The 27,791-nt window shown below is 38.3% G+C and overlaps 1 protein-coding gene across 1 annotated transcript in view; it reads right to left on the reverse strand.

The window, feature by feature from the left end:
* LOC124612756 (diphosphomevalonate decarboxylase) overlaps positions 1-27,791 on the reverse strand; it is a 76,117-nt gene that overhangs the window by 35,535 nt on the left and 12,791 nt on the right. Inside the window, exons 3-5 of the mRNA XM_047141149.1 lie at positions 24,836-24,903; positions 10,005-10,051; positions 2,005-2,133 (exon numbers count right to left, since the gene is read on the reverse strand). Coding sequence (XP_046997105.1) covers positions 2,005-2,133; positions 10,005-10,051; positions 24,836-24,903 — 244 coding nt within the window. The remainder of the gene's footprint in view (positions 1-2,004; positions 2,134-10,004; positions 10,052-24,835; positions 24,904-27,791) is intronic.

Consider the following 27,791-nt stretch of genomic DNA (forward strand, 5'->3'; position numbering starts at 1 on the left):
ACAAAAATTTAAATATACTCACACACGCTGTAAAAATCATCTCACAAAATACAAGCTGTGCATCAGAGGCCACAATGTACTATGGCAACATTGATTCACTATTGTGGTATTATCTTTAGGGAGAACTTCATAATTAACAATAAACATTTATACTACAGAAAGATCTTGTCAGAATAATAAAACGTCCTAAACACAGAGACTCCCAATACTTAAAAGTCTCAGTTTACTGACCCTTTCTTGTTTATATATCTACGAAGCACTAATCTTCATAAAAGGAAGCACATTAAAGGAAAAAATCTTCAAGTGCAATTGTTATTTCCATTCTTATGGTACAAGAGAAAAGCACAGCCTACATGCCAATAAAGTAAGAAAAAACATATGTACAAGAGGAGTGTATCGTACTGGCATTATTCTGTATAACCAGGTGCCATCCTATATGGAACAGATACTACATTTACACTAGTTTAAAGTGAAGCTGAAGGAGCACTTGCTCGACCATTTCTGGAACACCATAAAAATTAGTGTAAACTGATCAGATTTTCTTAACCACACTATTCTTTCGGTCAGCTTATTTGTTTTTATAAACATGTTACCAATGTGCAACAAGTACTGAATTATTTTTCAAAATCATAATATGTACAATTTGTATTTACCATATCAAACCTTACTTGTCTTACACCATTTGTGCAAACAATCTACAAAATCACGATTTACAAGACCAATAAAGAAATACAAATACAATTAAGAAGTTATCAAGGAAACACCAGGGATTTTGATAAATAACAGAATTTTAAAAATCTCTCTTCTTCCAAAAAGATGAAAATCTGAAATATAATTATATGGCTTACTTATACATATATTTTTTATATCTAAATAACTTAAATTTCAAATGGAAAATACATACAGAATTGTAAGCCTAACAAACAAAAATACAAAATCTCACTTGTCAATGAATTTTCCTTATCAAGGGGCCTTCATTAACATTAATGTTATTCTGATATCAATTTCCAAAAACTGCAATAACTGTAAGGTAGTTTGGATATCCGCAAAAAATATCAGCTAGACTCCCAATTCAGTACTGTATCTATCAATGGTGAAACATTACCAGTTAAAGTAAGCTTTGAGTTGTGATATGTGGAACTGTGTCAGCATACAGAGCATCTCTAAAAGAAATTTCTGTCTTAATTCCACTATAAGGCTACTGGGGTATCTCAACCACATCACACTAGAAGCTGATGTGATGGAATACTTCAATGAGGCCTAGTAAACCAAGATATTTTAAGAAGTATCATGTGTAATTCCAATTAAAGTGCAGCTACTGAAATCATTCCTCCATGGAAATTTCTTTCCTTGGATTGCCATTTACATCTCCAGCCCTTCTTTCTAAAGACAACAGACACAAAAGCATCCTTTGTTAACAGTCACTAGAAATCTGCCCAAGTTTCATACAGTGGTATGAAAACTCTATCTTTCCACTTCAGAGTATTGAGAGAGATAGTACAAGCACACATCAGTGTGAATAGCGTTGTATTTAGTTGTAAAATGTCTAAATATTAAACTAGAGACCAGTTGTTTTGAGCCATATTTCAATAAGGAGCAGCGTTATTTCCACAGCCTCTGTCAGGCACCCAGCCTGCCGTTTATCACTACAGTATTAGTGGTGGTAAATATTAGTATAATAGTCTCTAACACGGTACTAGTTGTATACATTCATTACATTTATGACATAATTTCGTTGTTGTAAATATACTAAAAATTATAATTTCCAAGGCTGTAAAGTTATTATGCACAAACAAAGATTATTATTATTATTATTGTGCATACTACTAGGTAGTGACTCACTTGTGCACTATTTAACATCATAGATTGTTCTTTCAAACACACGATTCATTTTCTGATGAATGTATCTGGCAGTAAAAGCATATTCCAGCAGCAGATCACAGTTTATTTAATGGCCATCCCTCATAATTCCAAACAAATAAATCTTAAATAAATATTACTCACCCAAACATGCATAACCTGCAGCAGATGATGCAAGGCCAGCAGCCGTGGGGAAATTATTTTCTGAACAAATATGGACATTCCATGCAGACATATTTTCATTGTTTCCAGATTTAGCAGCTCTTTTACGGACTAAATATGAACAGATTGAAACAAGGAAAAACTGTATGTAAAAAAGAAAACAAATAACATTTACAGTTCTAATAAAATGTATAGGCTGCAATAACAATGTCACAGACTTAATTAATGGAGTATGCTTGACAACAATGAAGAAATAATCATGGTGTAGAAAGGTGAAATACACAATTCACTCTTCATAGGATACAACAAAGAGGGAACTACCATATGAAGGCAATATAATGTGTAGACAAGGGCCAACCACATTGTGCCAAACTTGATGCAGCCCAAGTGTGTGGCCCACATGTGAGCAGAGGTCTGTCTTGGCTTTGCTCAGTCCTCCTCGGAAGTACTAGGTACAGTGCAACACTTCAATCAGTATCACGGTGTGGCATTTTTAAGTCATCCCAACTGCCTCCAATTCAACAGAATCGTGGTGTCAGCACTGTTTACCCTTCTCCATTTGTTTGTGGTATGAAGAACATCCACAGATCCAGTGGCTGAGAGCACAAAAAGAGGCAATGTAGTGCTCTGCCATTACAAGCCTTTATGTACTGTATATCGAGAAGCATTTTGTGCTAAATTTGCAGGCATGCACCACATGAAGAAATTGGTGTAATGAATAGTAACATTCCTGAAGTTGCATGCCTTATTCCACTGTTAGTTGCAACAGTTTTCAACAGAGCTGACTGAGTATAGAGACCTAATATATTACTGTAAAGTACATTGGTTAAGACAAGGGATATGCCTGCAACAATCTTTTTTATTTAAAACTCACTGTTGTTGGATTTATGAAGGAAAAAGGAATACAGGAATGAAAATTAGAACATCCAGAATGGATTGCAGACCTCGTATTCTAAGTGGACTTGACTACACATTGTCCACATTAAGAAAATGCAAGGTGAGCAACTTCTTTCCAATTTGATGGGAATGCATTTCAAAAGAAAATCACATTGTAGAAGGGATCCATTCTGAAAAAGAGTACAGATCCCTAACCTCACTACCATTAAAGAAAAAGTGAGACTGGAAGAATTCGTTGCAGTCTTTAAGGAATTGCAAGGATCGTTTCATAAACATTTTGAAAACACTGCCAATTTAACATCTGTTTTTTGAGATCATTTGCTCTTTCAGTTAAAAGCACACCTGTGCATGCACAAATGTAACTGATTAATCTGAAAGGTTACTCCTATTTTAATGACAAATCCTTTACTGTTAAAACTGTCTAGAACATCTACATAGCTTTCCTCAGGTGGAGTTGCCATGCCCCCACAATGAGGTAGCAAAAGTGCTACAATATTTCAGTCAACATCTGTGTGTGAAAGACCTTTTCTTTGATTGTGAAACTGAATAAGTCACAGTTACATGGCAACCAGACCAGGCATATTTGTGAAACTGTCTACGTCTGACCGTACGCTGACAGTTTGTACCAGATAAACATTATATCATGTCTTCACTGTGTAAAAAATAGTTAAATGATACTGGAAACTCATTTTGTTTGTGAGTGATGTTGTTGAGAACTGTGAAATATAAAACAAAGTTGTATGCAGTGCAATTTCACTCCCATTCCAATGCAGCACATTCAGTTTCCCCTCATCCCCCTCCTTGCACTCATACAGCATTGTGTGGCAGTGGTGGACAAGTGCAGTGACGCTGAGCATTACAGGCAGCACTTGTGCCAGGGCATGGCTCACAGGCCAAATTCTTAGCCACCCCTGGTCTTGACTAAAAACATGGAGATGGAGTATCTGGCATAAAGTGAGGAATGTCCCATTTCCTATGATATCAGAAGGTAATAACTGATTACATTTCTTGACAGAGTGCAGAGGGCAATACTTTGTCTAACTAAAAGGAACAGCACCATTCACAAAGCTTTCTAGACTGAAAATTGTTTCATATAAGGAGGCACATCTCTGGCAAGTGGCCAATTGGTTGGACAACGAGCCTTTTACAAAACCTAAAGTTATCACCATACACAATAAATACCACCTGCCATTTCCTGGTATCACGCGAGTGTTGGACATCGTCGGCTTCTGTTATCTACTAGCATAACAAAAACTATCACCATTTGTTATCTTTCTCAGTCTAGTATGCCAACTCTTTATCCTGACAGTTGCCAGCAGTCATCTTACTGAGCTGAGTGCCTCTGCCCCTACTCCTTACCAAATAAAAACCTAGACTAAAATATTGCACCATAAGTCAACACTGTAGAGAGGCTGACTCATACTTAGCATGCCTCATAACATTCACAGAAGATGAAATAACAGAGTTTTCCCCAAGAACAAAGTATTATGCATGTCACATATTTTCTACTGTAATAGCTTCGATCCCCTGCATATTTAAAATATGAAGATGGCCTAATCAATCAAAACTGGTCATTACAATAAAAAAGCATTCTAAACTGTGATTTGTTAACATAATTATAAAACAAGATAACTGTTATCTCCTTGTGACACAGTACTGACTTCCTGTAGTATTTTTTCACCCTATATTAACTGTGTGCCAGAAATCTAAGGAAATCAGCTGTTATGCCCTGTTATCTTCTGTCTCAGTTTATAAATTTCATCAATTAGCTCTGCATGCATGTTTCCATATACATGTTTCCATACTTTTATATCACAGTTTTGTCTCTGCTCATTACGCTTTGTTTCTGCCAACAATCTTTTCCTCAAAAATCTTTGTTTTTGTGTCCATCATTCATTTATCCAGCCTGAAATGAAGTGTGGTTACTGGAATCAAAACCTAATAAATTTTACTTGGCTTGAATCTCCAATCACATAACAAACAAAGTTAAATAGTACTACAATTTCTTAATGAATTATCTAGGTTTCATTTTTAGTGACAAATAAAATTGAAGAATGACAGTCATTCATCTGGAGAAAAAAAAAACATGCAAAGATATGTAGCACAGAAACAATGATTGTTTGTTGGTGATTACTTGGACAGAAGGAAGGGAGAGCAGAGGAAAGAAGTAGCACGACTGAAAGGGGGACAGGGCGGAGTGGACACATGCATGTCGGAACTCTTAAATATGAGATGAGGAACCAGTCTGCTGTCAGTAAAATGGCAAATTAAGTATGGCAGAAATTATGAAACTGAGTAGCTAATGTGTGGGTAGAGCATGTAAGAGATATAGAAAGTTGGAGAGAGGGAGGGAGGGAGGGAGGGAGGGAGGGAGGGAGGGAGGGACAGACAGACAGACAGACAGACAGACTGACTGACTGACTGACTGACTGACTTCAGGCAGGAGGAACATGGTGGAAATTGACAGGAGTAGGATGGCTGAAGGCAAGGGAATGGTAAGTGAGAATGGGATCCAGACAAAGTATAAGTGATCGGGAGCAAAAATGGAGAAAGTGCCAATGGAACAGTTCCCACTTGCACAATTCAGAGCAGCTGCTGGTGGGGAAGGGGCAGGGAGAAGTCCCAAATCAAATGGCACGGGTACTGCAGCAGCTGCTTTGTAGGATGATAGTAGGATTTATCTCATTTCACAGCTCTGAGAGGTAACTCAAGTCCTGGTGGGTGATGTGGTTGAGTTTCTCATAGCCTGAGTGGTTTTGGGTGACAAAAGCATTACAAGATGGTCACTGGTTCACAGTAGTGATGGTTTTTTGGTGTCATGAGAAGAAATGCTACAGGAAATCTGATTCTAGAGCCACTGGGCTGGATATTCTCTGTCTGTGAAGGTTCAAATAACATTGGTATTTTCCAAAATTCTGCACATAAAAATGGGATTTTTCCAGGGCTCATACCTTGGGTTCTATAGGTGACAGAAAGGTAGGGTAAAGTGTTTTGGATAGTCCTTGGACTTGGGGCTATTAGTGGAGGAGGAGGAGGAGATCAGTGTTTAACGTCCAATTGACAATGCGGTCATTAGAGACGGAGCACAAGTTTGGATTAGGGAAGGATGTAGAATGAAAGCGGCCATGCACTTTCAAAGGAACCATCCCAGTAGTTGCTTTAACTGGCTTTGGGAAATCATGGAAAACCTAAATCAGGATGGCTAGATGTAGGTTTGAATCATCCTCCTCCTGAATTTGTAAGGACCATTAATATACCCAACAGAAGTATCTGCTTACAGTAACTACCCTACAGTACAGGGTGAAAGTCTGAATATGACACAATTCTTCCAGATTAGGCAAATGGAGCCAATCAGTTGTTTCTTTTTGCATTAGATGTGATCAATGGTGCACCTTAAAAGGCTTACGGAGGCACCACTTAGTTCATGGGCAGTTCCTGAGAAAACATGGTTTTTGCATAATAAAACCGAGCCGTGGATTCCAAGACGGCCATGCACAGCAAATGGCAGAAATTTTTATAATATCCCTAAGATACCAATCTCAAACAAATTTGAAAATTTTCCTCATATCTTTATCTGTTTTTGAGATACAGAGGTTCAACTTTACCCTAGCTGCACACGTAAAATCCTGTGTGAGGCATAATCTAAATAATACATAACAGCAGCAAATTACTCAAATTTTAATGGTATAGTCTCTGGGCATTTATTTAGAAGTGTCAAAGATCTTTATCTGCTATTGAGAAACACCCCAAAAACATTGTATTTTAGGTATCAAAACCAAGTTGCAGATTCCAAGATGGCTATGCACAGCAAATGGCTGTAATTTTTAAAATATAAACCTAAGATACCAATCGTGGAAAACTTTGAAAATGAAATTTGTATTAGTTTAATTTCACTTAAGTTAACTATCAAAAAGTTCTTTTCATATGAGTGACATATCCTGCTGTAGCGGGAAGAAGAAATAAAGTGGAAAAATGCTCCTGCTGGAATGCAAAAAAAGGTCAATATGCTCCTGTTTATTAAAAGATGCTGACTGAAAAAGTGGAGGTTACCAGCTGCATCATTCTACCTTCATCAGCACTTTTAAAATTTTTCCCAAAAATTTTGGTAAGCAAACATATTCAAGCTTTTTGTGCTGAGAGAGAAGGAGGCAGTGGCAGTGTGAAAGAAATGGAAAAGTAATAAATACTGGAAGATAGTAGACAGTACTTGTGATGTAGAAAGAGGGAAGGAGACAATGGCACTATGAGAGAAAGAGCGGGACACATTAACAGTGGATCATAGTTGACAGTGAGAGAACAGTGCTGGGAAAAGAGTGAAGGAGACAGTGCCAATGGGAAAGGAATAAAGAGAATGAGAAAGTGGAAGTTGGTGAGAGCCAGTGATAATGAAAGACAGAGTCAATGAAAGTGACAGAGAGATGGTGACAGTGAGAAGGGACAGCAGCAGTGGAAAGGAATGAATGAGATAGCAGTAAGAGAGAGCAAGACAGAGACAGTGTCATCAAGAGGAGACAGTATTAGTAGAACAGAATGAAGGAGACTGTTGCTGTGAGACAATGGGAAGTGACAGTGAGAAAGACACAAAGAGATAATGACAATGAGTTGAGCTGAATGAGAGAGTGAGTTTGAGCAGGTGGGGGTTCATGGGTATGAGTGACTTATGGCGACAGACTCCAAAATTTTTGAGAATTTTCTTTTTAAATTTTTAAAGTTGCCGAGGAAGATAGCATATGGCAGCTGGTACCTCACTTTTAAGTCAAGGACTTTTAATAAACAGGAGCACATTCACATTTTTTCTGCTGGTTATTACCATAATCAAATAAGTCCTCTTTCTTGTTTCAAATGTGGCAGCTGTGGTTGCCAGGAAATTTTATGAAAATGGAGACAGTTTTCAAACTGGTCTGTGCATTTTATGTGATCAGAGACTTTTGTGCAACCTCCAGTGACATGGAAACTTATAAACAGGAAGGTAGCTCATTGAGCTGAGAAGGACCAGAATGAGGTAAGTTTGGGTTTATATTTTGAGGTTCTGCCATGTCCAGATCATGACGATGTTATGCATAAATCTGAGCTGAACAAGGAGTTTATTGTGTTTGGTACATATGAAAGATTTCCATACATTTTCTTTCCTTGCCATGTACATACTTGTGGCATTTCCACAGAACTGTTTGTACGTTGTGCCTTCAAAACTGTAATTAAATGACATTTCTCAGGTAAAACCACAGCTTGACCTAGCAGTCATACAGATTACTCTGCTCACTTGCTAGGATGCCCTTTCGTTAATTCCATTACTTGAAGCACTGAAGGAAGGAAAGGGGAAGGGGGGGGGGGGCAGAGGGAGGAGAGTGGCACAGCTTACAAAGACCGAGCACATAATTCAAATTCTGTGTATTCACTTTGCAGACATAGTTGCTTTCTTTCTTCCACTGAGATATTTGTACATACCTTGCACAAATATCATTAATTATAATTAACTGCAGTGACTCCATATTCACACATCAAAAAAAGTTTTGCATCACCTTTGTTCTGATAGTTCCGAAACCTGTACAGAAGATTGGAATAGAGATCAACATAAACATCATTTTCGCCCTTTTTATTGCTCATGAAAACCACACATTGCATGTTGTACCACCATACAGCGAGACCTTCAGAGGTTGTGGGCCAGATTGCTGTACACACCGGTACCTCTGATACCCAGTAGCACGTCCTCTTGTTATGATGCTTGCCTGTATTCATTGTGGCATACTATCCACAAGTTCATCAAGGAACTGTTGGTCCAGATTGTCCCACTCCTGAATGGCAATTCGGCATAGACCCTTCAGACTGGTTGGTGGGTCAAGTCATCCATAAACAGCCCTTTTCAATCTATCCCAGGCATGTTTGATAGGGTTCATGTCTGGAGAACATGCTGGCCACTGTAGTTGAGCAATGTCATTATCCTAAAGGAAGTCATTCACAAGATGTGCATGACGGGAGCGCAAATTGTCATCCATGAAGACAAATGCCTTGCCAATATGCTGCCTATATGATTGCACTATCGGTTGGAGGATGACATTCATGTATCGTACAGCCATAATGGTGCCTTCCATGGTCACCAGCAGCGTTCATCGGTCCCACATAATGCCACCCCAAAATAGTAGGGAACCTACATGTTGCTGCACTCACAGTGTGTCTAAGGCTTTCAGCCCGACCAGGTTACCTCCAAACACGTCTCTGATGATTGTCTGGTTGAAGGCATATGCAACACTCATTGGTAAAGAGAAAGTGATGCCAATCCTGAGCAGTCCATTCGGCTTGTTATTGGGCCCACCTGTACCATGCTTCATGGTGTTGTGGTTGTAAAGATGGACATCGTCATGGACATTGAGAATGAAGTTGCACATCAAGCAGCCTATTGTGCACAGTTTGAGTTGTAACATAACATTCTTTGGCTGCACAAAAAGCATTATTCAATATAGTGGCATTGCTGGCAGGGATCCCCTGAGTCATAATCCATAGGTTGGGGTCATCCACTGCAGTAGTAGCCCTTCCACAGCCTGTGCGAGGCATGTCATCAACAGTTCCTGTCTCTCTGTATCTCCTCCATGACCGAGCAACATCGCTTTGGTTCACTCCAAGACACCTGGTCACTTCCCTTGTTGAGAGCTCTTCCTAGCACAAAGTAACAATGTGAATGTGATCGAACCATGGTATTGACCATCTAGGCATGGCTGAACTACAGACAATATGAACCATGTACCTCCTTCCTGGTGGAAAGACTGGAACTGATTGGCTGTCGGACTCCCTCCGCCTAATAGGCGCTGCTCATGCTTGGTTGTTTACATCTTTGGGCAGGTTTAGTGACATCTCTGAATAGTCAAAGGGACTGTGTCTATGATACAATATCCACAGACAACATACATCTTCAGAAGTTCTGGGAATCGGGGTGATGCAAAACTTTTTTTGATGTGTGTATTAAAAACTTAAATTAGAGCATAGTAGTAAAGATCACAAACAGATGCGCTGATCTTTCATTTTCCTTGTAAAGGGTGCTAATAGTTACAAGATGAGTTATATTCACCATCAGCCAATGCTTATGTACATACCTTCTCTCAAACAGTTTTGGATACGTGGATTTTCACAGTTCTCTTCCCTAGAATGCAAAAACAATAAAAAGTCTCAGTTAAACACTAGTTATTTAGAACCATGTAATTTGAGGTATAAAGTGATTTTAGTAATGGCAGCAGAAACATAATAATATAATAAGTATTAAGTGTTGTGTTTGATTGCCCAATATTTGTTACTGTCAGAGGGCCTTTAAATGGGCAATATGTCACACACAAACTACAGAAATCAGCTTACTAATCAAAGGTATTTTCTCAACTTGATTTGACCTTAAAATGGGTGCAAATGAATATCTTTCTCAATTATAAAAATACATACTACACCTAATAACTTTCTTGTTTACCAGTGGCATTACTGCAGGTATTAGATTAGATTAGATTAGATTTACTTTCATTCCAATTGATCCGTAGTGAGGAGGTCCTCCAGGATGTGGAACATGTCAGAAAAACAACAATACATGACAAATATTTAAACTAAAACAAATAAGCTAATGTACCATTCCACAGGTCCCAAGTGGAATGATCGTCATTTTTTAATGAACACTAAGAGTCATTTTACAAATACTATTGCACTGAATTTAAAATAAAAAAGTTTTTTATTTATTTATAAGGTAAGAAACATGTAATACAACTACTGTAATACTTATTTACAATGAACACATTACTGCACTGAAATGGTGCAGAAGTTAGATTATACTTACACACACACACACAAATTTTCAGTGAACACATTACTGCACTGAAATTGTGCAGAAGTTATGTTGTACTTATATACAAATCAGTTGGTTTTCCTCAGAAATTCATCAATGGAGTAGAAGGAGTTGGCCACCAATAAATCCTTTAGGCTTCTCTTAAACTGAATTTCATTGGTTGTTAAGCTTTTTATGGCTGCTGGCAAGTTATTGAAAATGTGTGTTCCTGAATAATGCACACCTTTTTGTACAAGACTAAGTGACTTTAAATCCTTGTGAAGATTATTCTTATTTCTAGTATTGATTCCATGAATTGAGCTGTTGGTTTGAAAAAGTGATATATTTTTAATGACAAATTTCATTAAGGAATAAATATATTGGGAAGCTGTAGTTAGTATCCTTAGTTCCCTAAACAGGCTTCTGCAGGATGTTCTTGAGTTCACACCACATATAATTCTTACTGCACGTTTTTGTGCCCGGAAAACTTTAGCTTGGCTTGATGAATTACCCCAGAAAATAATCCCATATGACATTATGGAATGAAAGTAAGCATAGTATGCCAGCTTTTTCATTTTTATATCCCCTATGTCTGACAAAATTCGCATTGCAAACAGAGATTTGTTAAGACGCTTCAGCAGTTCTGTGGTGTGCTCCTCCCAGTTGAATTTATTATCAAGCTGTAATCCCAAGAATTTAACACCGTCCACTTCTTCTATCTTCTTGTCATCATATGTTAGACATATACTCTTGGGACACCCCTTACAAGTTCTGAACTGCATGTAGTGTGTTTTTCCAAAGTTTAGTGACAAAGAATTGGCTAGGAACCAGTGATTAATGTCTACAAATATTTTATTGGCTGATCTTTCTAAGACTACACTTGATTTGCTATTTATTGCAATGTTTGTATCATCAGCAAACAAAACAAACTTGGCATCTGGTAATGTTACTGATGAAAGGTCATTGATATACACAAGAAAAAGTAAGGGCCCCAAAATGGAACCTTGTGGGACCCCACATGTAATTAGTTCCCAGTTGGATGATGCCTGATAGCTTGATACATGTCTCTTTCCTAATAACACCCTTTGTTTCCTGCCAGAGATATAAGATTTGAACCATTTTGCAGCATTTCCTGTTACACTATAATATTCTAGTTTACTTAAAAGGATATTGTGATTTACACAGTCAAATGCCTTTGACAGATCACAAAATATACCAGTTGCCTGCAATTTTTTGTCTAATGAATTAAGTACATTTTCACTGTAAGTGTAGATAGCCTTCTCAATATCAGAACCTTTTAGAAATCCAAACTGTGACTTTGACAGTATGTTATTTGAGATAAGATGGTTATAAAGACGACTGTACATTACTTTTTCGAAAATTTTTGAGAATGCTGGCAACAGTGAAATTGGACGGAAATTTGATGCTATTTCTTTATCTCCCTTCTTAAACAGTGGCTTAACTTCCGCATATTTCAGCCATTCGGGAAATATTCCACTGATAAACGACTGGTTACACAGATAGCTTAATATGTTACTTAGCTCAGAATCACATTCTTTAATTAACTTTGTTGATATTTCATCATACCCACTAGATGTTTTTGATTTTAAAGATTTTATGATGGACATTATTTCTGTTGGGGTAGTGAGGGTCAAATTCATATTATGGAAGTTACTTGAAATGTCTGGTCTAAGGTAATCCATAGCAGCATCTACCGAACCTGACAACCCCATCTTTTCAGTAACAGTTATAAAATGTTTGTTAAAAAGTTCTGCAACACTATACACATCTGTCACCAATGCATCATTTACTCTTAATGCTATTTGTTCCTCTTCATGTCTGGTTCTACCGGTCTCCTCCTTCACTATATCCCATATTGTCTTTATTTTGTTATCTGATATGACTATCTTTTCCTTGTAATATATTTGCTTTGACATCCGTATTACAGTCTTTAATATTTTGCAGTATTTCTTATAATGTGCTATAGCATCAACATTGGAAATGTTTCGGATTGACAGATACAGTTTTCTTTTTGTTTTACAAGATACCCCTATTCCTCGAGTAATCCATGGCTTCTTTGTAGACTTTGCTCTAACCTTGGTAAGTTTTGGGGGAAAGCAGTGTTCAAATAAGGTAAGCACTTTATTAGCAAAAATGTTATATTTTTCATTAATGCCATGAGCACTGTAAACATCAGTCCAGTGAATGTCTCTGAGGAGTGTCCTAAAATAATCAATTTTTGGCTTACTGATTACCCTCTTGAGCTCAGATTTAACAGATTTTATATCCTGTTCAGTATTAACATTTAACAGAAGGAACTGCATGTCATGGTCTGAGAGGCCATTGACTATTGGTTTTGTAATATAATTTTGTTCATTTGACTTTTCTATAAAGATATTATCAATGGCTGTTTGTGAGCAAGTGGTTATCCTAGTGGGGAACTTTACTGTGGGAATTAAGTTGAATGATAGTGTTACTAACTCAAATAGGTTCTTATTGGGAGAGTCTTTAAGGAAATCTACATTGAAATCACCAGCAACCACTATTTCTTTGTTTTTGGTTGTTAAATGGGCCAGTACAGCTTCAAGGTGGTTTACAAACAGATTAAAGTTACCTGCAGGTGCTCGATATACACTTAATATTATGAAAGATTTTTTGTGAAAATCTAATTCTGTTGCACATGCTTCCATATGCTGTTCTAGGCAAAATTTATGAATGTCTATGTTCTTAAATTTATGACAGTTCCTGATGAATGTGGCAACTCCTCCTTTCTCCATTTCTGATCTACAATAGTGAGATGCTAACCTAAACCCTGTAACACTTAAAAGTTCTATACCAGTGGTCACATGATGTTCAGAGAGGCAGATTATGTCAGCTGGGTTTGAAGACTCTAATTCATCTATGCAGATAGTTAATTCATTAATTTTATTTCTCAGTCCTCGAATATTTTGATGCAATAAAGATAGCTGACATTTCACATTGACTGACTTAAAATTGGATGGAGTTAAAATATCTGCTGACAGTTGAAAATTCTTAACCAATGGCTGTTTATGTTGATGTAATAAGCTGGAATTATGTTTTTTGATTTCTTTCTCAAACTGAAGGTTTGTCTCAGTTCTAACCTCTCTTAAAATTTGTTTTCTTTCTGTCCTCCCTACCCTAAAAAAGGGTCTTTTCTGAATCCTATAACCACTGGTATTTTACCACTCATGACAGTGCCTCCCCCCTTTAACTTTCCTGCTATTTCCCCAGCCAATTTACCCTTCCCCTTCCTGTTGAGGTGAAGGCCATGCCTAGTATAACCCCACCTACTGACAGAATCAACATGAACCACACCAATGTGTGACCCCGCACCCAACATGAGCAGCCGTTCCAGCTCCAAATTAACTCTCTTGACAGAAGAGTTCAAATGAGGTCGGTCATGGCGCCCAAGAACAGATACAAACTCAACACTGGTATGCCTCGATGCTGATGCAATCTTCGCCAGGTCACACTCTATGCTGTACCCAGGATCTCTGTCAATACTGTTACCTGCCCCACCCACTATAACCACGGTGTCTTCCTTAGTGAAATCTTTGCAAAGTGATCCTAAATCCTCTGTCACCTGCTCCAGACCAGCACTAGGTTTAAAAAAATTGGTGACCTGGTATTCTGATCCTAGTTCATCCTGCAAGAGTTGGCCAACACCTCTTCCATGGGAACTACCTAACAACAACACTTTCTTTCTCTTTACTGATTTCCCTAGATTCTTACTTTTCAATTTGCTGCTGAAAGTTTGTTGTGCCCTGTCTACACCTGTAACTGCTTGAGGCTCACCAGCTTCTAACTGAAGCAACAGGTCAAATCTATTTTCCACATTCACCATAAAGCTGTCAGACAAAGTTCTAGGCCTGTTCCTCCTGTTGCCTGTTGCCACTTCCCACCTCTCTTTACCCTTCTCCCTCCTTAACCTGTCAAGATCTCCCCTGGCCTTGTCTAACTCAGCCTGAAGGGCAGCAATTTTCCCCTCCTGTTCCAGTATCTTCCTATCTCTACTACAAATCCTACAAAACCACTGATGAGTCTCATTTACTTCCCCTATTCCCACGCCACTACAGTCACCCACATAGAAAAAACTACAGCACCCATCACACCAAAGCCCCGACCTAACAATTCTACGGCAAGTCAAGCACTTTTCACTCATGATAAACGTAATAATTTATTAAGAATAAGTCAGTTAAATTACAGATAAACACGAAAATATGGTTACACAAATTTGGCCTATACGCAACTGTGTGTAAACAAAAACAAAAGTGCAAAGTTTCTGAAACAACAAGTTAAACTTTACGCTACTTTCCGGAAATGCTAGTTAAATAATGAAGAGGTACGCTAAGTTAAATTGCTGGAGAGAGCAAGGAACAACTAAACGAAATTCTATAGATTTGCTGCAGCAGAACGTAAACAGAAAATACGACTGTACGGTCTTTTCGCGTTTTCTGCTATATTACGTAATGAGAAATGAAACCTTTAATGGTACACTTCATGAAAGTAAGCAGCAAACATATGTCTTGCAGTACTAACAGGTATATGCAGTCCCAGAAACTTAAATAGCTGGAGCATTTGTATAGGTGTTCTTTTAATCCATTTTTAATGTTTTGAAAATTTCCAGTTTTCTGCCTTTGCTACAGCAGGAAAAAAACTGCACTAGAATATCCAAGATGCAAAATCTATTTGAACACTGTGTTACATCCTACTTTGTGACTGGATGCATGGGTGTCCTCAGAAATTTATATAGAGGGAGGCAAGACGAAAAAATTGGCATTTTTTATATAAATGAGTTGTTCAGTTTCCAAATGTGTCATGCCACAGGAACTAAACTTCATAAGTTACACAAAAGACTTATTATATCCCTGAGAATTAATGGATATCCACTATTCCAAAGAAGTGATGATTACCCTTTTGATATCATGTGAGCATGTAAATTAAAAAGCTTGTCTGGCTGAATCACTGACAGTCACTTTCAACTGTTTTATACACAAATATACAAATATATTGAACATGCCATTGCTTATATGCAAGAGATTGAGATGCCCTCCTTATTAATTATAGCAACAGAGATTAACACTGCAAAATATGTAAGATATCTAACTCAAACTTTCAGTCTACCAAGAGTTGTGCATGTTAAATGTGTGAAATTTGTTACTATTATTCCAGAACTACAACATTTAGATTCCAGTAGTTGAACAAATGATACACTGTAAAGTAGTTACATTCACTCAGTCATTTACTTAGCTGCCTACAGTTCAGTGGGCCCTATGTAATCAGTGTATGTTGCAACACTTGACATAGCCCTTCAAATTTTTTGAAGTCCACTTATTTGAGATACAAATGTTGTCATCTGTATAATATACAGTCAGGACCTTATTACATGGGTGGTGCATCTCATGATTATAAAATATGTGTCAGGGCATACAGAGTACATTGTGGCTGATAAAATATCATAACAACCCATCATGGTAACTGCAAAAACAATCAATTTTTGACAAAATAATTTAACTGTGTAGGTAAAAAATCTACTCACCAAATGGTGGCAGAACAAACACATAAAAGAGGGTTGTAATTAGGCAAGCTTTCAGAGCCAGTGGCTCCTTCTTCAGGCAGAAGGGTTGAACAAGAAGGAAGAAGTGTGAAGGAAAAGGGCTGGAGAGGTCTACAAAAAGGGGTAGATTTTGGGAAAGTCACCCAGAACCATGGGTCAGGAGAGACTTACCATATGGAATGAGAAGGTAAGTCTCCCCTGACCCATAGTTCTGGGTGACTATCCCAAAATCTACCCCTTTTCCTAGAGTTTTCTGGTCCTTTTCCTTCACCCCTCTTCCTTCTCCTTAAACCCTTCTGCCTGAAGAAGGAGCCCCTGGCTCCGAAAGCTTGCCTAATTACAACGCTCTTTTATGTGTGTGTTCTGCCGCCACTTGGTGAGTAGATTTTTTATCTATACAATTAAATTATTTCATCATGGTAACTGGTAACATATACAAATATTTTAGATCATTAAGGAAAAAAGGTAAATACCAGTTTAAGCACACTGTTGTTCTGTCCTTTAGACTGCACTGCAACCCACTTCAGTGGCACTGCAATTTAATTCACCACTGGCCGTTTACAAAATGCCTATATGCCCCTTCTCTGCTCTCACTTTAACTGTCTTATACATACAGAATATGTTACTTGAAGCATGTTTTGAAACTGAGTCACACAAATAATTTGTGAAGTCTCTGATTCCTATCTTTTAGAGGTGTCTGGGAAAGTCTCGATGATCAACATTAGGTTCCATCTATGACAATCTAATTCAAAAACCATGATTAGATTCTTCTTCATGCTATAAAAGCAATTAGTTGTCATCATACTGCACAACTGGTAAGTGTTTACAACAGCTTCTTTAATATTTATGCATATTTACATAGGTAAATGACAAAATTGTGTTTACATTTTGTTAGAAGAGAGGTATGTTTGGAATGAAGACTGTTACTATATGAAATGTTCTTTAGCAATCATCTGGGTTGTCATGGAAGCACTCATAAGGTACCAACAGCAGAGCAAGTTAACATCATCAAACATTCTAATGGATTGATACCTAGATGTTGTAATTCTCTCAATTTAAACGTATTGGTAACTTCTGTCCTAGGTTGTGCGCTATGACAGAGAACCAGTTTCACTTTCATAGGTTCACATCCTGAGACTGTATTTGATTTTTTATTGTTCTCTACAAGAAGCTTAGCATGCCCCCCCCCTTTTTTTTTTTTTTTGAGTCATCAGTGTTCTGACTGGTCTGATGTGGCCTACCATGAATTTCTCTCCTGTCCCAACATCTTCACATCAGAGTTGCACTTGCAACCTATGTCATCAATTATTTGCTGGATGTGTTCCAATCTCTGTCTTCTTTTACAGTTTTTATCCTCTACAGCTCCCTGTAGTACCATGGAAGTTATTCTGCAATGTCTTAACAGATGTCTTACCATCCTGTCCCTTCTTCTTGTCAGTGTTTTCCATATATTCCTTTCCTCACCAACTCTGCAGAGAATCTCCTCATTGCATACCTTATCAGTTCACCTAATTTTCAACATTCTTCTGTAGCATCACATCACAAATGCTTTGATTCTCTTCTGTTCCAGTTTTCCCACAGTCCATGTTTGACTACCATACAATGCTGTGCGCCAAACGTACATTCTCCTAAATTTCTTTCTCAAATTAAGGCCCATGTTTGATATTACTAGACTTCTCTTGGATGGGAATCCCTTTTTGCCAGTGCTAATTTGCTTTTGATGTCCTCCTTTTCCCATCTGTTATGGGTTATTTCCTGAAGAAGAGAAATTTGTTAACATAGAATATAGATTTAAGTGTCAGGAAGTAATTTCTGAAAGTATTTGTACGGAGTGTGGCCATGTATGGAAGTGAAACATGGACGATAAATAGTTTAGACAAGAAGAAAATAGAAGCGTTCAAAATGTGGTGCTACAGAAGAATGCTGAAGATTAGATGGGTAGATCACATAACTAATGAGGAGGTATTGAATAGGATTGGGGAGAAGAGAAGTTTGTGGCACAACTTGACTAGAAGAAGGGATCGGTTGGTAGGACATGTTCTGAGGCATCAAGTGATCACCAATTTAGTATTGGAGGGCAGTGTGGAGGGTAAAAATTGTAGAGGGAGACCAAGAGATGAATACACTAAGCAGACTCAGAAGGATGTAGGATGCAGTACATACTGGGAGATGAAGCAGCTTGCACAGGATAGAGTAGCATGGAGAGCTTCATCAAACCAGTCTCAGGACTGAAGACCACAACAACATGTAATTTCTACATATTTGTACAGAAACAAGATCTGTTCTTAGTTTACTTTACAAATATGAGGGTTATGCAGAAAGTAATGCAGCTCATTTTGTTTCTTCAATAATTCTTTATTGAACATAATGAGAATTACACAAACAAAAGACTGGTGTTTTATCTACACACCCTATTTTTCCACGCAATCTCCATCCTGTTCTATGGCCTTCCTTCAGAGCAAGACAAAGGCATGTATGCCCTGTTGGTACCAACCCTTGTCCTGGTGGCAGAGCCAGTGCTTCACTGTGTGAATACCTCCTCATCTTCCTCAAAATGTCTTTCATGAATGGGATCCTTTAATGGCCCAAACAAATGGAAGTCCGAGGGGGGCTAGGTCAGGTGTGACAGCCGTGGATTGCCTCCCCGACTGCTGCAAATCGTGGAGCTCCACTGAACCGCCTTCTAATGACCTCACCCTCCTTGCCCAGTGACTAACTGTACTTCTGTCAACAGCAGATGCTCCTTAGACTTTGCACAAGCACTTGTGAATATTCCCCACAGTTTCTTTCTCTGCAGTGACATTCAATGACGGCATGTTACTTGTAATGTACATCACCTACAGACACCATTTTGAAACTGTCCTGCAGCTACGCTATCTGTCAGAAGTGACAGAAACTTTGTGCTCTCACTCAGGAGACTTCAGATAATACATACATAATGTTTCGCATTTGTAGCATTGTTTTCAGCTGAGGAAAAGAATTTGGCGCATTACTTTCTGGGCAACCTTCGTATGTCATCCGTATAATTAAAAAAATAATAATATGAATCAGGATGGATTGCTTCTCACCACATAGAGGAAACACTGAATGGCAGACAAGCACATTTGACGGTAGTCTGTTGGAAGAAAAAGTCAGCTTTTCGTCAAAGTCGTTCACAAGATCAGAGACAAACACATATGTGGCTTCCGTTGTCACCATGCATAGTGCCACTGCAGTGCCCCGAGACAACAGTGGCAATGTGTGTGAGTAGTGCCTGTTCAAATATATATTTGCTTGTCTTTCATCTGATGAAGGACTATGTCCAAAACTTGGTACTTTCCAAGAGTCTACTTTTAAATGTGCCTGTCTGCCACTTAAGGACTCGTCGATGTGGTGACAAGCAGTGTATCCTAATTCATGTTATTATTCCATTTTGTATTTTCCATTATTTTAATGTGAGTATTCTGATAGCTAATTCAGATTGTAATTTGATCAATTTTGAAAGATAATGTATGTTGTTGGATATAGGTGATCTATAATAAGTCAAATTAAGTAGATTTACTGCATATGAGGTGGTTTAAGGGAAGAGGCATGTCTCACTAAGTTCCTTATTGTTTTTGTGTGTTCCTTGTCAAGCTTATCATTCTGTGTTACATCTGGCTGTAGCTTTTGTTTCTGCTGATTTCTTGTGTTGCCAGGCTTTGTCTGCAAAATGGTCAATGCTTAATTCACATGTGTTATTTTGTGTCCTGTTTTGGATTAAAGGAGACCACTCACCAAAAAACAGGAGCATTGAATTGTTGACAGGCACATGTGAAAGAAAGTTGTGGTGAGTAGAGGGAGAGGGAGGAAGGGATGTGGACTAAGGGTGGGAGACTAGCATCTCAAACGGAGGCAATTAGTTTGCTGGCTAGGAATGTGAAAGCGGGGGTGGCAGGTACATGGGATAAGCACGTAATGCATAATAGTAGGGGCTGGTGGGAAGCAGTGTACACTTAAAACGATGTGGGGACATAAGTTGAGAGGGGTTCTTATGTTGCCCTCAGTGTGTGCCACTCCCCTTCAGCCCCTGCAATCATGCATCACATGCCTAGCCTGTATATCTACCACCTGTCCCCTTCTGCACTTCTAGCAGGCAACCCTCCCCCCCTCCCTCTCTCTCTCTCTCTCTCTCTCTCTCTCTCTCTCTCTTTGTGTGTGTGTGTGTGTGTGTGTGTGTGTGTGTGTGTGGTTTTTTTACTCTAGTTTGTCAATGGATAACTGAAAACTAGCAGGTTTTCTTTATTTTGCATGTGCCTATTGACAACTCAACACTTCTGATTTTCGGTGTCTGGTCTCCTTTAATCCAAAATTTCTTAGATTTTACGATAATTTTACTACAACATTTGTGTCCTGTTTCATGCAGATCTGTTGCAACAACTAACTTAAAAAATCTAATGTCAGAGACTCTCTCTGTCCATCAAATACAGAAGGTTCCATAAGTGTAAAAGATACGGGCACCACATTCCTATCTCATGCACTTATTGCCTCCTCTCCCACTTGAGACACCTTTCCATCACTGCCTCTGTGCTTGTACAATACTAGTAGGACACAATCTGAAGTAAGCTGTTATGATTACTCCTGTCATTATTTATATTCCAATCAGATGTTGACATTGTCATATTTAGATTGTTATTGTTTGTATTCAGAAATCTAGCAAATTTTGTACTTCTTGCACTATATCGTATGTGATTCTCTTAAGATGCAAGGAATACATGTAAACCAACAATCTCAATATCTGTCAGTCTTCTGGCATTCTCTACAGTAATGTTTTGGGTGAGATAGTTTTTAAACAACTGACTGATAAAAATTTCTCACAAAATTTATTATTTTATCTGTGTTGGAATATGAATAAAATATCTATTATTAGGTGGTAAAGATATTATGAACATAGCTTGCTGGAAATAGCATCATTCTGTTGACTCTGTCACAGGTAACAGGACTGTTTATTACGAAAAAAAAAAAAAAACTGTCCGTGCATATCTCTACGTCTCTACTCAAGCTTGTAAATATCACATGCAATAATGTGGGGCTTCTTTGGTTAAGGGATGTTGTATTGTGTAACAGAATGAATTAAATCTTTTTGGCAAAAGTTGCAACAGAAATCCCAGGATTTAAACAAAAAGCAGAACAAAGGGAAGGCAGTGAGTCATCTATAGCTCATTGATGTGTGTGACATAGATGTATGTAACAGAATAAACATTTTACTACCTTTGGAACAACTGCTCTTTTTTGTAGTTTTAGTAAACAGTTTCCTGCAGACACCTAAATGCATTTCTCTGTGGCTGCAGGTGGGTTTGGTTGGGTAGTTGAATGCGGGAAAGATGGCTACATAAACTAAAAAAAGCAGGAAAAGTACAGTCACTCAAAAACTGCGAAGGTCTGTAGACTGTTACCTTCCTCATTTTTGTTTATTCACTCTCATTTTGGTTTCTACTTGGCAGAACTTGCATTCTGATAAATTTTACTTACCAATGTTAAATGAGACATTTATTAATCACAGAAATAGCAGCATTGTCTCCAGAACTGAACATGGCTGAATCAAGAGGAAGGACTTGACCAGAGACTTAAAAGGTCCTGTGACAAGGTAGGCTGTGAATTCCTGGACTTGTACTGTATGGTTGAAAACTGTGGTGTCCCCCTTAATGGGTCAGGTATGCACTGCACATCAGAGGCTGCAACCCAGGTAACTGATGGTGTGTGGAATGCGCACAAGGGTTGCTTAGATTATGCAACTCTCCATCCAGTCTAGATAAAGATAGCTGCAGGAGACCCAGAAGTATAAGTGTAAGATCCAAAATAATGCCCTTCACAGGTGAGAGAATTAAAATCCTAATAGTTAACTGCTGAAGCACTCACAACAAAGTGCCACAGTCTGAAGTGCTGCTGAAAAGCAATGAGGCGTACAACTATGTACAGAAAGCTGGTTGAAACCTGAAATTGATAGCAGTGAGATCTTTGGGGAAAATTTAATTGAACATTGACACAATAGGCTAATGGAAATTGCAGGTGGTGTATTTGTTGCAGTAGATGAGGACTCAAATCCATCTAGATAGAAATTGAAACTGTATGTAAGATTGCGCAAGACTAAGTATCAGGGGTGGGTATAAAATGGTGTTTGGAGTCTTCTGTCACCCGTCAGACCCACCTCCTGACACAACAGAAAATTTAGAGAAACCTTCAGCTCTCCTACTTGGACATGCCACACCTGTGTCATGGAAATACATGAACGAGAAATCATAAATGCTGTCAGAGGCAAAGATGAAATAATAAAAGTATTTCAGAGTGATATCGATGCTCTAAACAATATGTACATTGTTGTGAGTGCCAAACACAGTGACTTTCAAAAGGGTAAGCAAAATTACTGTGACCAATAAATTCGCTGCACTGGATGTTGAAGAATGTTATGAAATACTGCGTGAAAAAAAGACTGTTTGTCACTCGCTGGCTAATGAACACAAGATGTCCGAGACGGAAGTGCAGCAGTGTCTGCAGAAACGCGAGGTGAAATTATTTGGGGACAGCCACATATGAAACATCTCAAATCTAATGTCAATGCAGGCCGGGAACAGTATAAGTATTTACAGACACAGTTACTGCTGGTATAAACATGAAAGCTCCAAACTCACAAAAAAGGACTGTGTAGTGCAGATCGGAGGTCCAAACAACATAAACAAAAACAGAGCCAACAGATTCATCAAGAAACTGATCTTAGTAATACAATACTTACACTTCACCAATGTTATTGTAGCTACTCTACCACTCAGGTATGACCTGCCTGATTGGTCATGTGTCAACACAGAAATCAGGCAAACTAATGATAAACTGAGATTTTTTGTGCTAAATTTACAAATGTAAAATTATTAGATATTAGTGGCTACAAAAGGAACAGTTTCACTGGACATGGTAGACACCTGAATCAGTGTGGCAAAAGAGAACTTATCACAAATATAAACCAGGCTACAGGTATTTCGAAAGCTTCTATTCTCTTCTTGTCCAAACTACTTACCGTCCACGTTTCAGTTCCATACATGGCTACACTCCATACAAGTACTTTCAGAAACGACTTCCTGACAGTTAATCTATACTCAATGTTAACAAATTTCTCTTCTTCAGAAACGCTTTCCTTGCCATTGCCAGTCTACATTTTATATCCTCTCTACTTCGACCATCATCAGTTATTTTGCTCCCCAAATGGCAAAACTCCTTTACTACTTTAAGTGTCTCATTTCCTAATCTAATTCCCGCAACATCATCCAGGCTAACTCAACTACATTCCATTATCCTTGTTTTGCTTTCATTGATGTTCATCTTCCAATATTTCTAGGGAATCCAAACTGATATTCCCCAAGGTCACAGAAATTACATATAAATGTGTAAAAAAACAATATTTAATAATGTATAACTTTATTAAAATCTTTGTACACTATGAGATAAAAAAATCTATAAAATCACTATAAGCCAGGAGACGCTTTAATACTGTGACAACCTGTGTAAAGTTTGAAGACAGTTAATGCATAAAACTTGAATGCAGACCCATTGAGGAAAGAGCACAATAAAGATACAAACAATTGCATATATGACACATCAGTTCCCAAAATTTCTTCTTATTAAACCATGAGAAACAGTCTACAGTCAATATTCCAGATATTTCAACATCATTAGTTTTCCTGGGAGTAATACATCTGAGCTAAACACTGTAATTACCACCTAATGATGGAACAAAGCCTATGAAATGCATTGTAAATAAAAACTTAGCATTTTATATGTATTTTAAACAGAGTCATGAAACCTTACCAAACATGTTTATGTACAGAAATTTATTAATAATATTTGTGAGTGAATAATAATAACCACTTACCAGCCACTGCACAGGGAGAAGTGGAACAGTGCTAGCATGCAACACAAATTTAAAGCTTTAATTTAAACCTTAGCTACAACTTCAGTGTTATTTTCTGATAATTTCCTGTAGACATATTTTAATGTGGCTTTTGTAGAAATTAATTCTCTTCTTCACCATCTGCTACAACTTTTCTCCAACATGTTTACTATCTTTATCCTTATTGAGGAACTACAGTAAACAATCATACCTTGAGTTTCACTGTGTTCTTAGACTTGTGTGTCTATCAGTCCTGTTCCAGGTATTCCAGTGCTGGTGGCCAATAAATAATCTCATATTGGAGTAAAATCCAACAACAGAAACTCCAGGTTGGTATATCAACAATATTAGAAAAAGGATAGATTGCTGTACACCATAAAGATGATCGATTGACTTGCAGACACATACAACAAAAAGACTGTTACATGTTATAGCTACCAGCCAAAGCCTTATTCAGCAAAGAAAAAACACATTCACACAAGCAAGCACACCTAATGCACACATGACCACTACCACCAGCATTTCCAAAACGAATGTGTAACAGTCTTTTGATTGTGCTTGTCTGAAACTCAATGGATCATGATGAGTAGCAACCTATCCTTTTCCTAATATTGCTCATGTTAGAGTAATCTTTTTAATGAGAACATACCTTCCATTCAGCCATAGTCTGTCACTTTGAAACTCGGAGCTAATCATTATAGTTGTCTTCGCACACAGCTGAAAAAAAGGAAGTGAAAACATTCAAGACATACAATGCAGAGAACAGTTATTGTTCTTTGTTTGTTTAAATGAGCTAAATTATTTTTCATGTGAGCAGTACAAAATATCCATTACAGCACTTGCTCTGTTACAAACATTCATACTCACAAAGCATGAATACATTTTCTTGAGCTAAACAAAAAGGCACAGTAAAGCCACTGAAGTGAAATCCATCTTTCAGTGTATGAATTTTCTGGAGAAGCCACACTACAATGTCATTACTCAGTTTGGTGAAAAGGTGATATAAATTTCACAATTTTATACCTTGTGAATTCAAACAAAAATAAACAAACAATTCTCTCTTTAGTAGTAAAACTTATGTTTTTTATACACACATCAAAAAAGTTTCGCATCACTCCGGTTCCCAGAACTCCTGAAGATGGATGTTGTCTGTGGATATTGTATCACAAACACAGTCCCTCTGACTGTTCAGAGAAGTCACTAAACCTGCCCAAAGATGCAAACAACCATTCATGAGCAGCACCTAATAGATGGAGGGAGTCCGACAGCCAGTCAGTTGCAGTCATTTCACCAGGAAGGAGGTGCACGGCTCATGTTGTCTGTAGTTCAACCATGCCTAGACAGTCAATACTATGGTTCAATCGCATCTGCATTGTTACTTTGTGTCAGGAAGAGCTCTCAACAAGGGAAAGTGTTCAGAGGTCTCGAGTGAACCAAAGCGATGTTGTTCGGACATGGAGGAGATACAGAGAGACAGGAACTGTCGATGACATGCCTCACTCAGGCTGCCCATGGGCTACTAATGCAGTGGATGGCCACTACCTATGGATTATGGCTCGGAGGAACCCTGACAGCAATACCACCATGTTGAATAATGCTTTTTGTGCAGCCACAGGATGTTGTGTTACAACTCAAACTGTGCACAATAGGCTGCATGATGTGCAACTTCATTCTCGATGTCCACATGGCAAAGTCCATCTTTGCTACCATGAGTCCATGCAGCGTGGTACAATTGGGCCCAAGAACATGCCAAATGGACCGCTCAGGACTGGAATCACGTTCTCTTCACTGATGAGTGTTGCATATACCTTCAACCAGACAATTGTTGGAGATGTGTTTGGAGGCAACCCAGTTGGGCTGAATGCCTTAGACACACTGTCCAGCGAGTGCAGCAAGGTGGAGGTTCCCTGTTCTTTTGGGGTGGCATTATGTGGGGCCAATGTACACAGCTGGTGGTCATGGAAGACACTGTAACGGCTGTACGATACATGAATGCCATCCCACGACTGATAGTGCAACCATATCGGCAGCATATTGGCGAGGCATTCGTCTTCATTGACAACAATTCATGTTCCCATCGCACACATATTGTGAGTGACTTCCTTCAGGATAACAACATTGCTCAACTAGAGTGGCCAGCATGTACAACAGATATGAAACCTATCGAACATGCCTGGGATAGATTGAGAAGGACTGTTTATGGACGACATGACCCACCAACTACTCTGTGGGATCTACGCCAAGTCACCATTGAGGAGTGAGACAATCTGGACCAACAGTGCCTTGATGAACTTGTGGATAGTATGCCATGACGAATATAGGCTTGTATCACTGCAAGAAGACATGGTACTAAGTATTAGAGGTACTGGTGTGTACAGAAATCTGGACCACCACCACTGAAGGTGTTGTTGTATGGTGGTACAAAATGCAATGTGTGATTTTCATGAGCAATAAAAAAGGCAGAAATGATGTTTATGTTGATTTCTATTCCAATTTTCTGTACAGGTTCCGGAACTCTCGGAACCGAAGTGATGCAAAATTCTTTTTATGTGTGTATTTCAACAGTCAGGGAAAACTAACACCCCAATAATGCCATCTTTTGGCATATGATGTTGGCAAGTTGTCTTTTCAGTATTATAACTACGACTACTACTTCAATGAAATGCAACCGAATATTAACAAATTTTTGAGACAGAAGCTACAAGTTGCTGATAATACAACTAATGAAACACGACTAGGTCTCTAATGCATCAAATTTTGCTTAATCACTTCATTAGAAGAAAAGATACATTTGAGACAAACAATAATATTGTTTTAGAATAATGAAGGCTCTAATACATTCCATATTTCATACCTGTATGGGAATGATCAGTGCAATATGGGCCTACTGGGAAAAGGTTTCCAACTGCATGCAAATGAGCAAAATCTGGGAGAGACTTCATAATAGGAATGTATCAAATATATTAACTAATAAAGTAATAATGCTGGATGAACGCTACCAAAGTTGTGTTACAGAACACTGTGGATACTCACAATGTTTGAGAAGACATGCAGCATACATTAAGCCAGTGGACTCTCACCAATAGTATGGAGCAACAACGAACCTAAGATACAATGGAAACTGAATAACTGACACAAGTACAGCAGTCTCAGTACCAAAGGAAGGTAATGATATAAACGTAGTAATGAAAGTTATGGCAGAATATAAATGGTTTAGGAGTAATGGAGACCTCTCACCAAATAACACAAGCATTGACTCATTAATAGACAATGAAAAAGCTTTGCTAGGTTTCACAGGACATCCTTTGATGAGCTAGAGTACAAATACTGATATGAAACTTCCTGGCAGATTAAAACTGTGTGCCCGACCGAGACTCGAACTCGGGACCTTTGCCTTTCGCGGGCAAGTGCTCTACCACTGAGCTACCGAAGCACGACTCACGTCCGGTACTCACAGCTTTACTTCTGCCAGTACCTCGTCTCCTACCTTCCAAACTTTACAGAAGCTCTCCTGCGAACCTTGCAGAACTAGCACTCCTGAAAGAAATATCCTTTCTTTCAGGAGTGCTAGTTCTGCAAGGTTCGCAGGAGAGCTTCTGTAAAGT

This window comes from Schistocerca americana, chromosome 4 (assembly GCF_021461395.2).
Source record: "Schistocerca americana isolate TAMUIC-IGC-003095 chromosome 4, iqSchAmer2.1, whole genome shotgun sequence".
In the NCBI taxonomy this organism is placed as follows: Eukaryota; Metazoa; Arthropoda; class Insecta; order Orthoptera; family Acrididae; genus Schistocerca; species Schistocerca americana.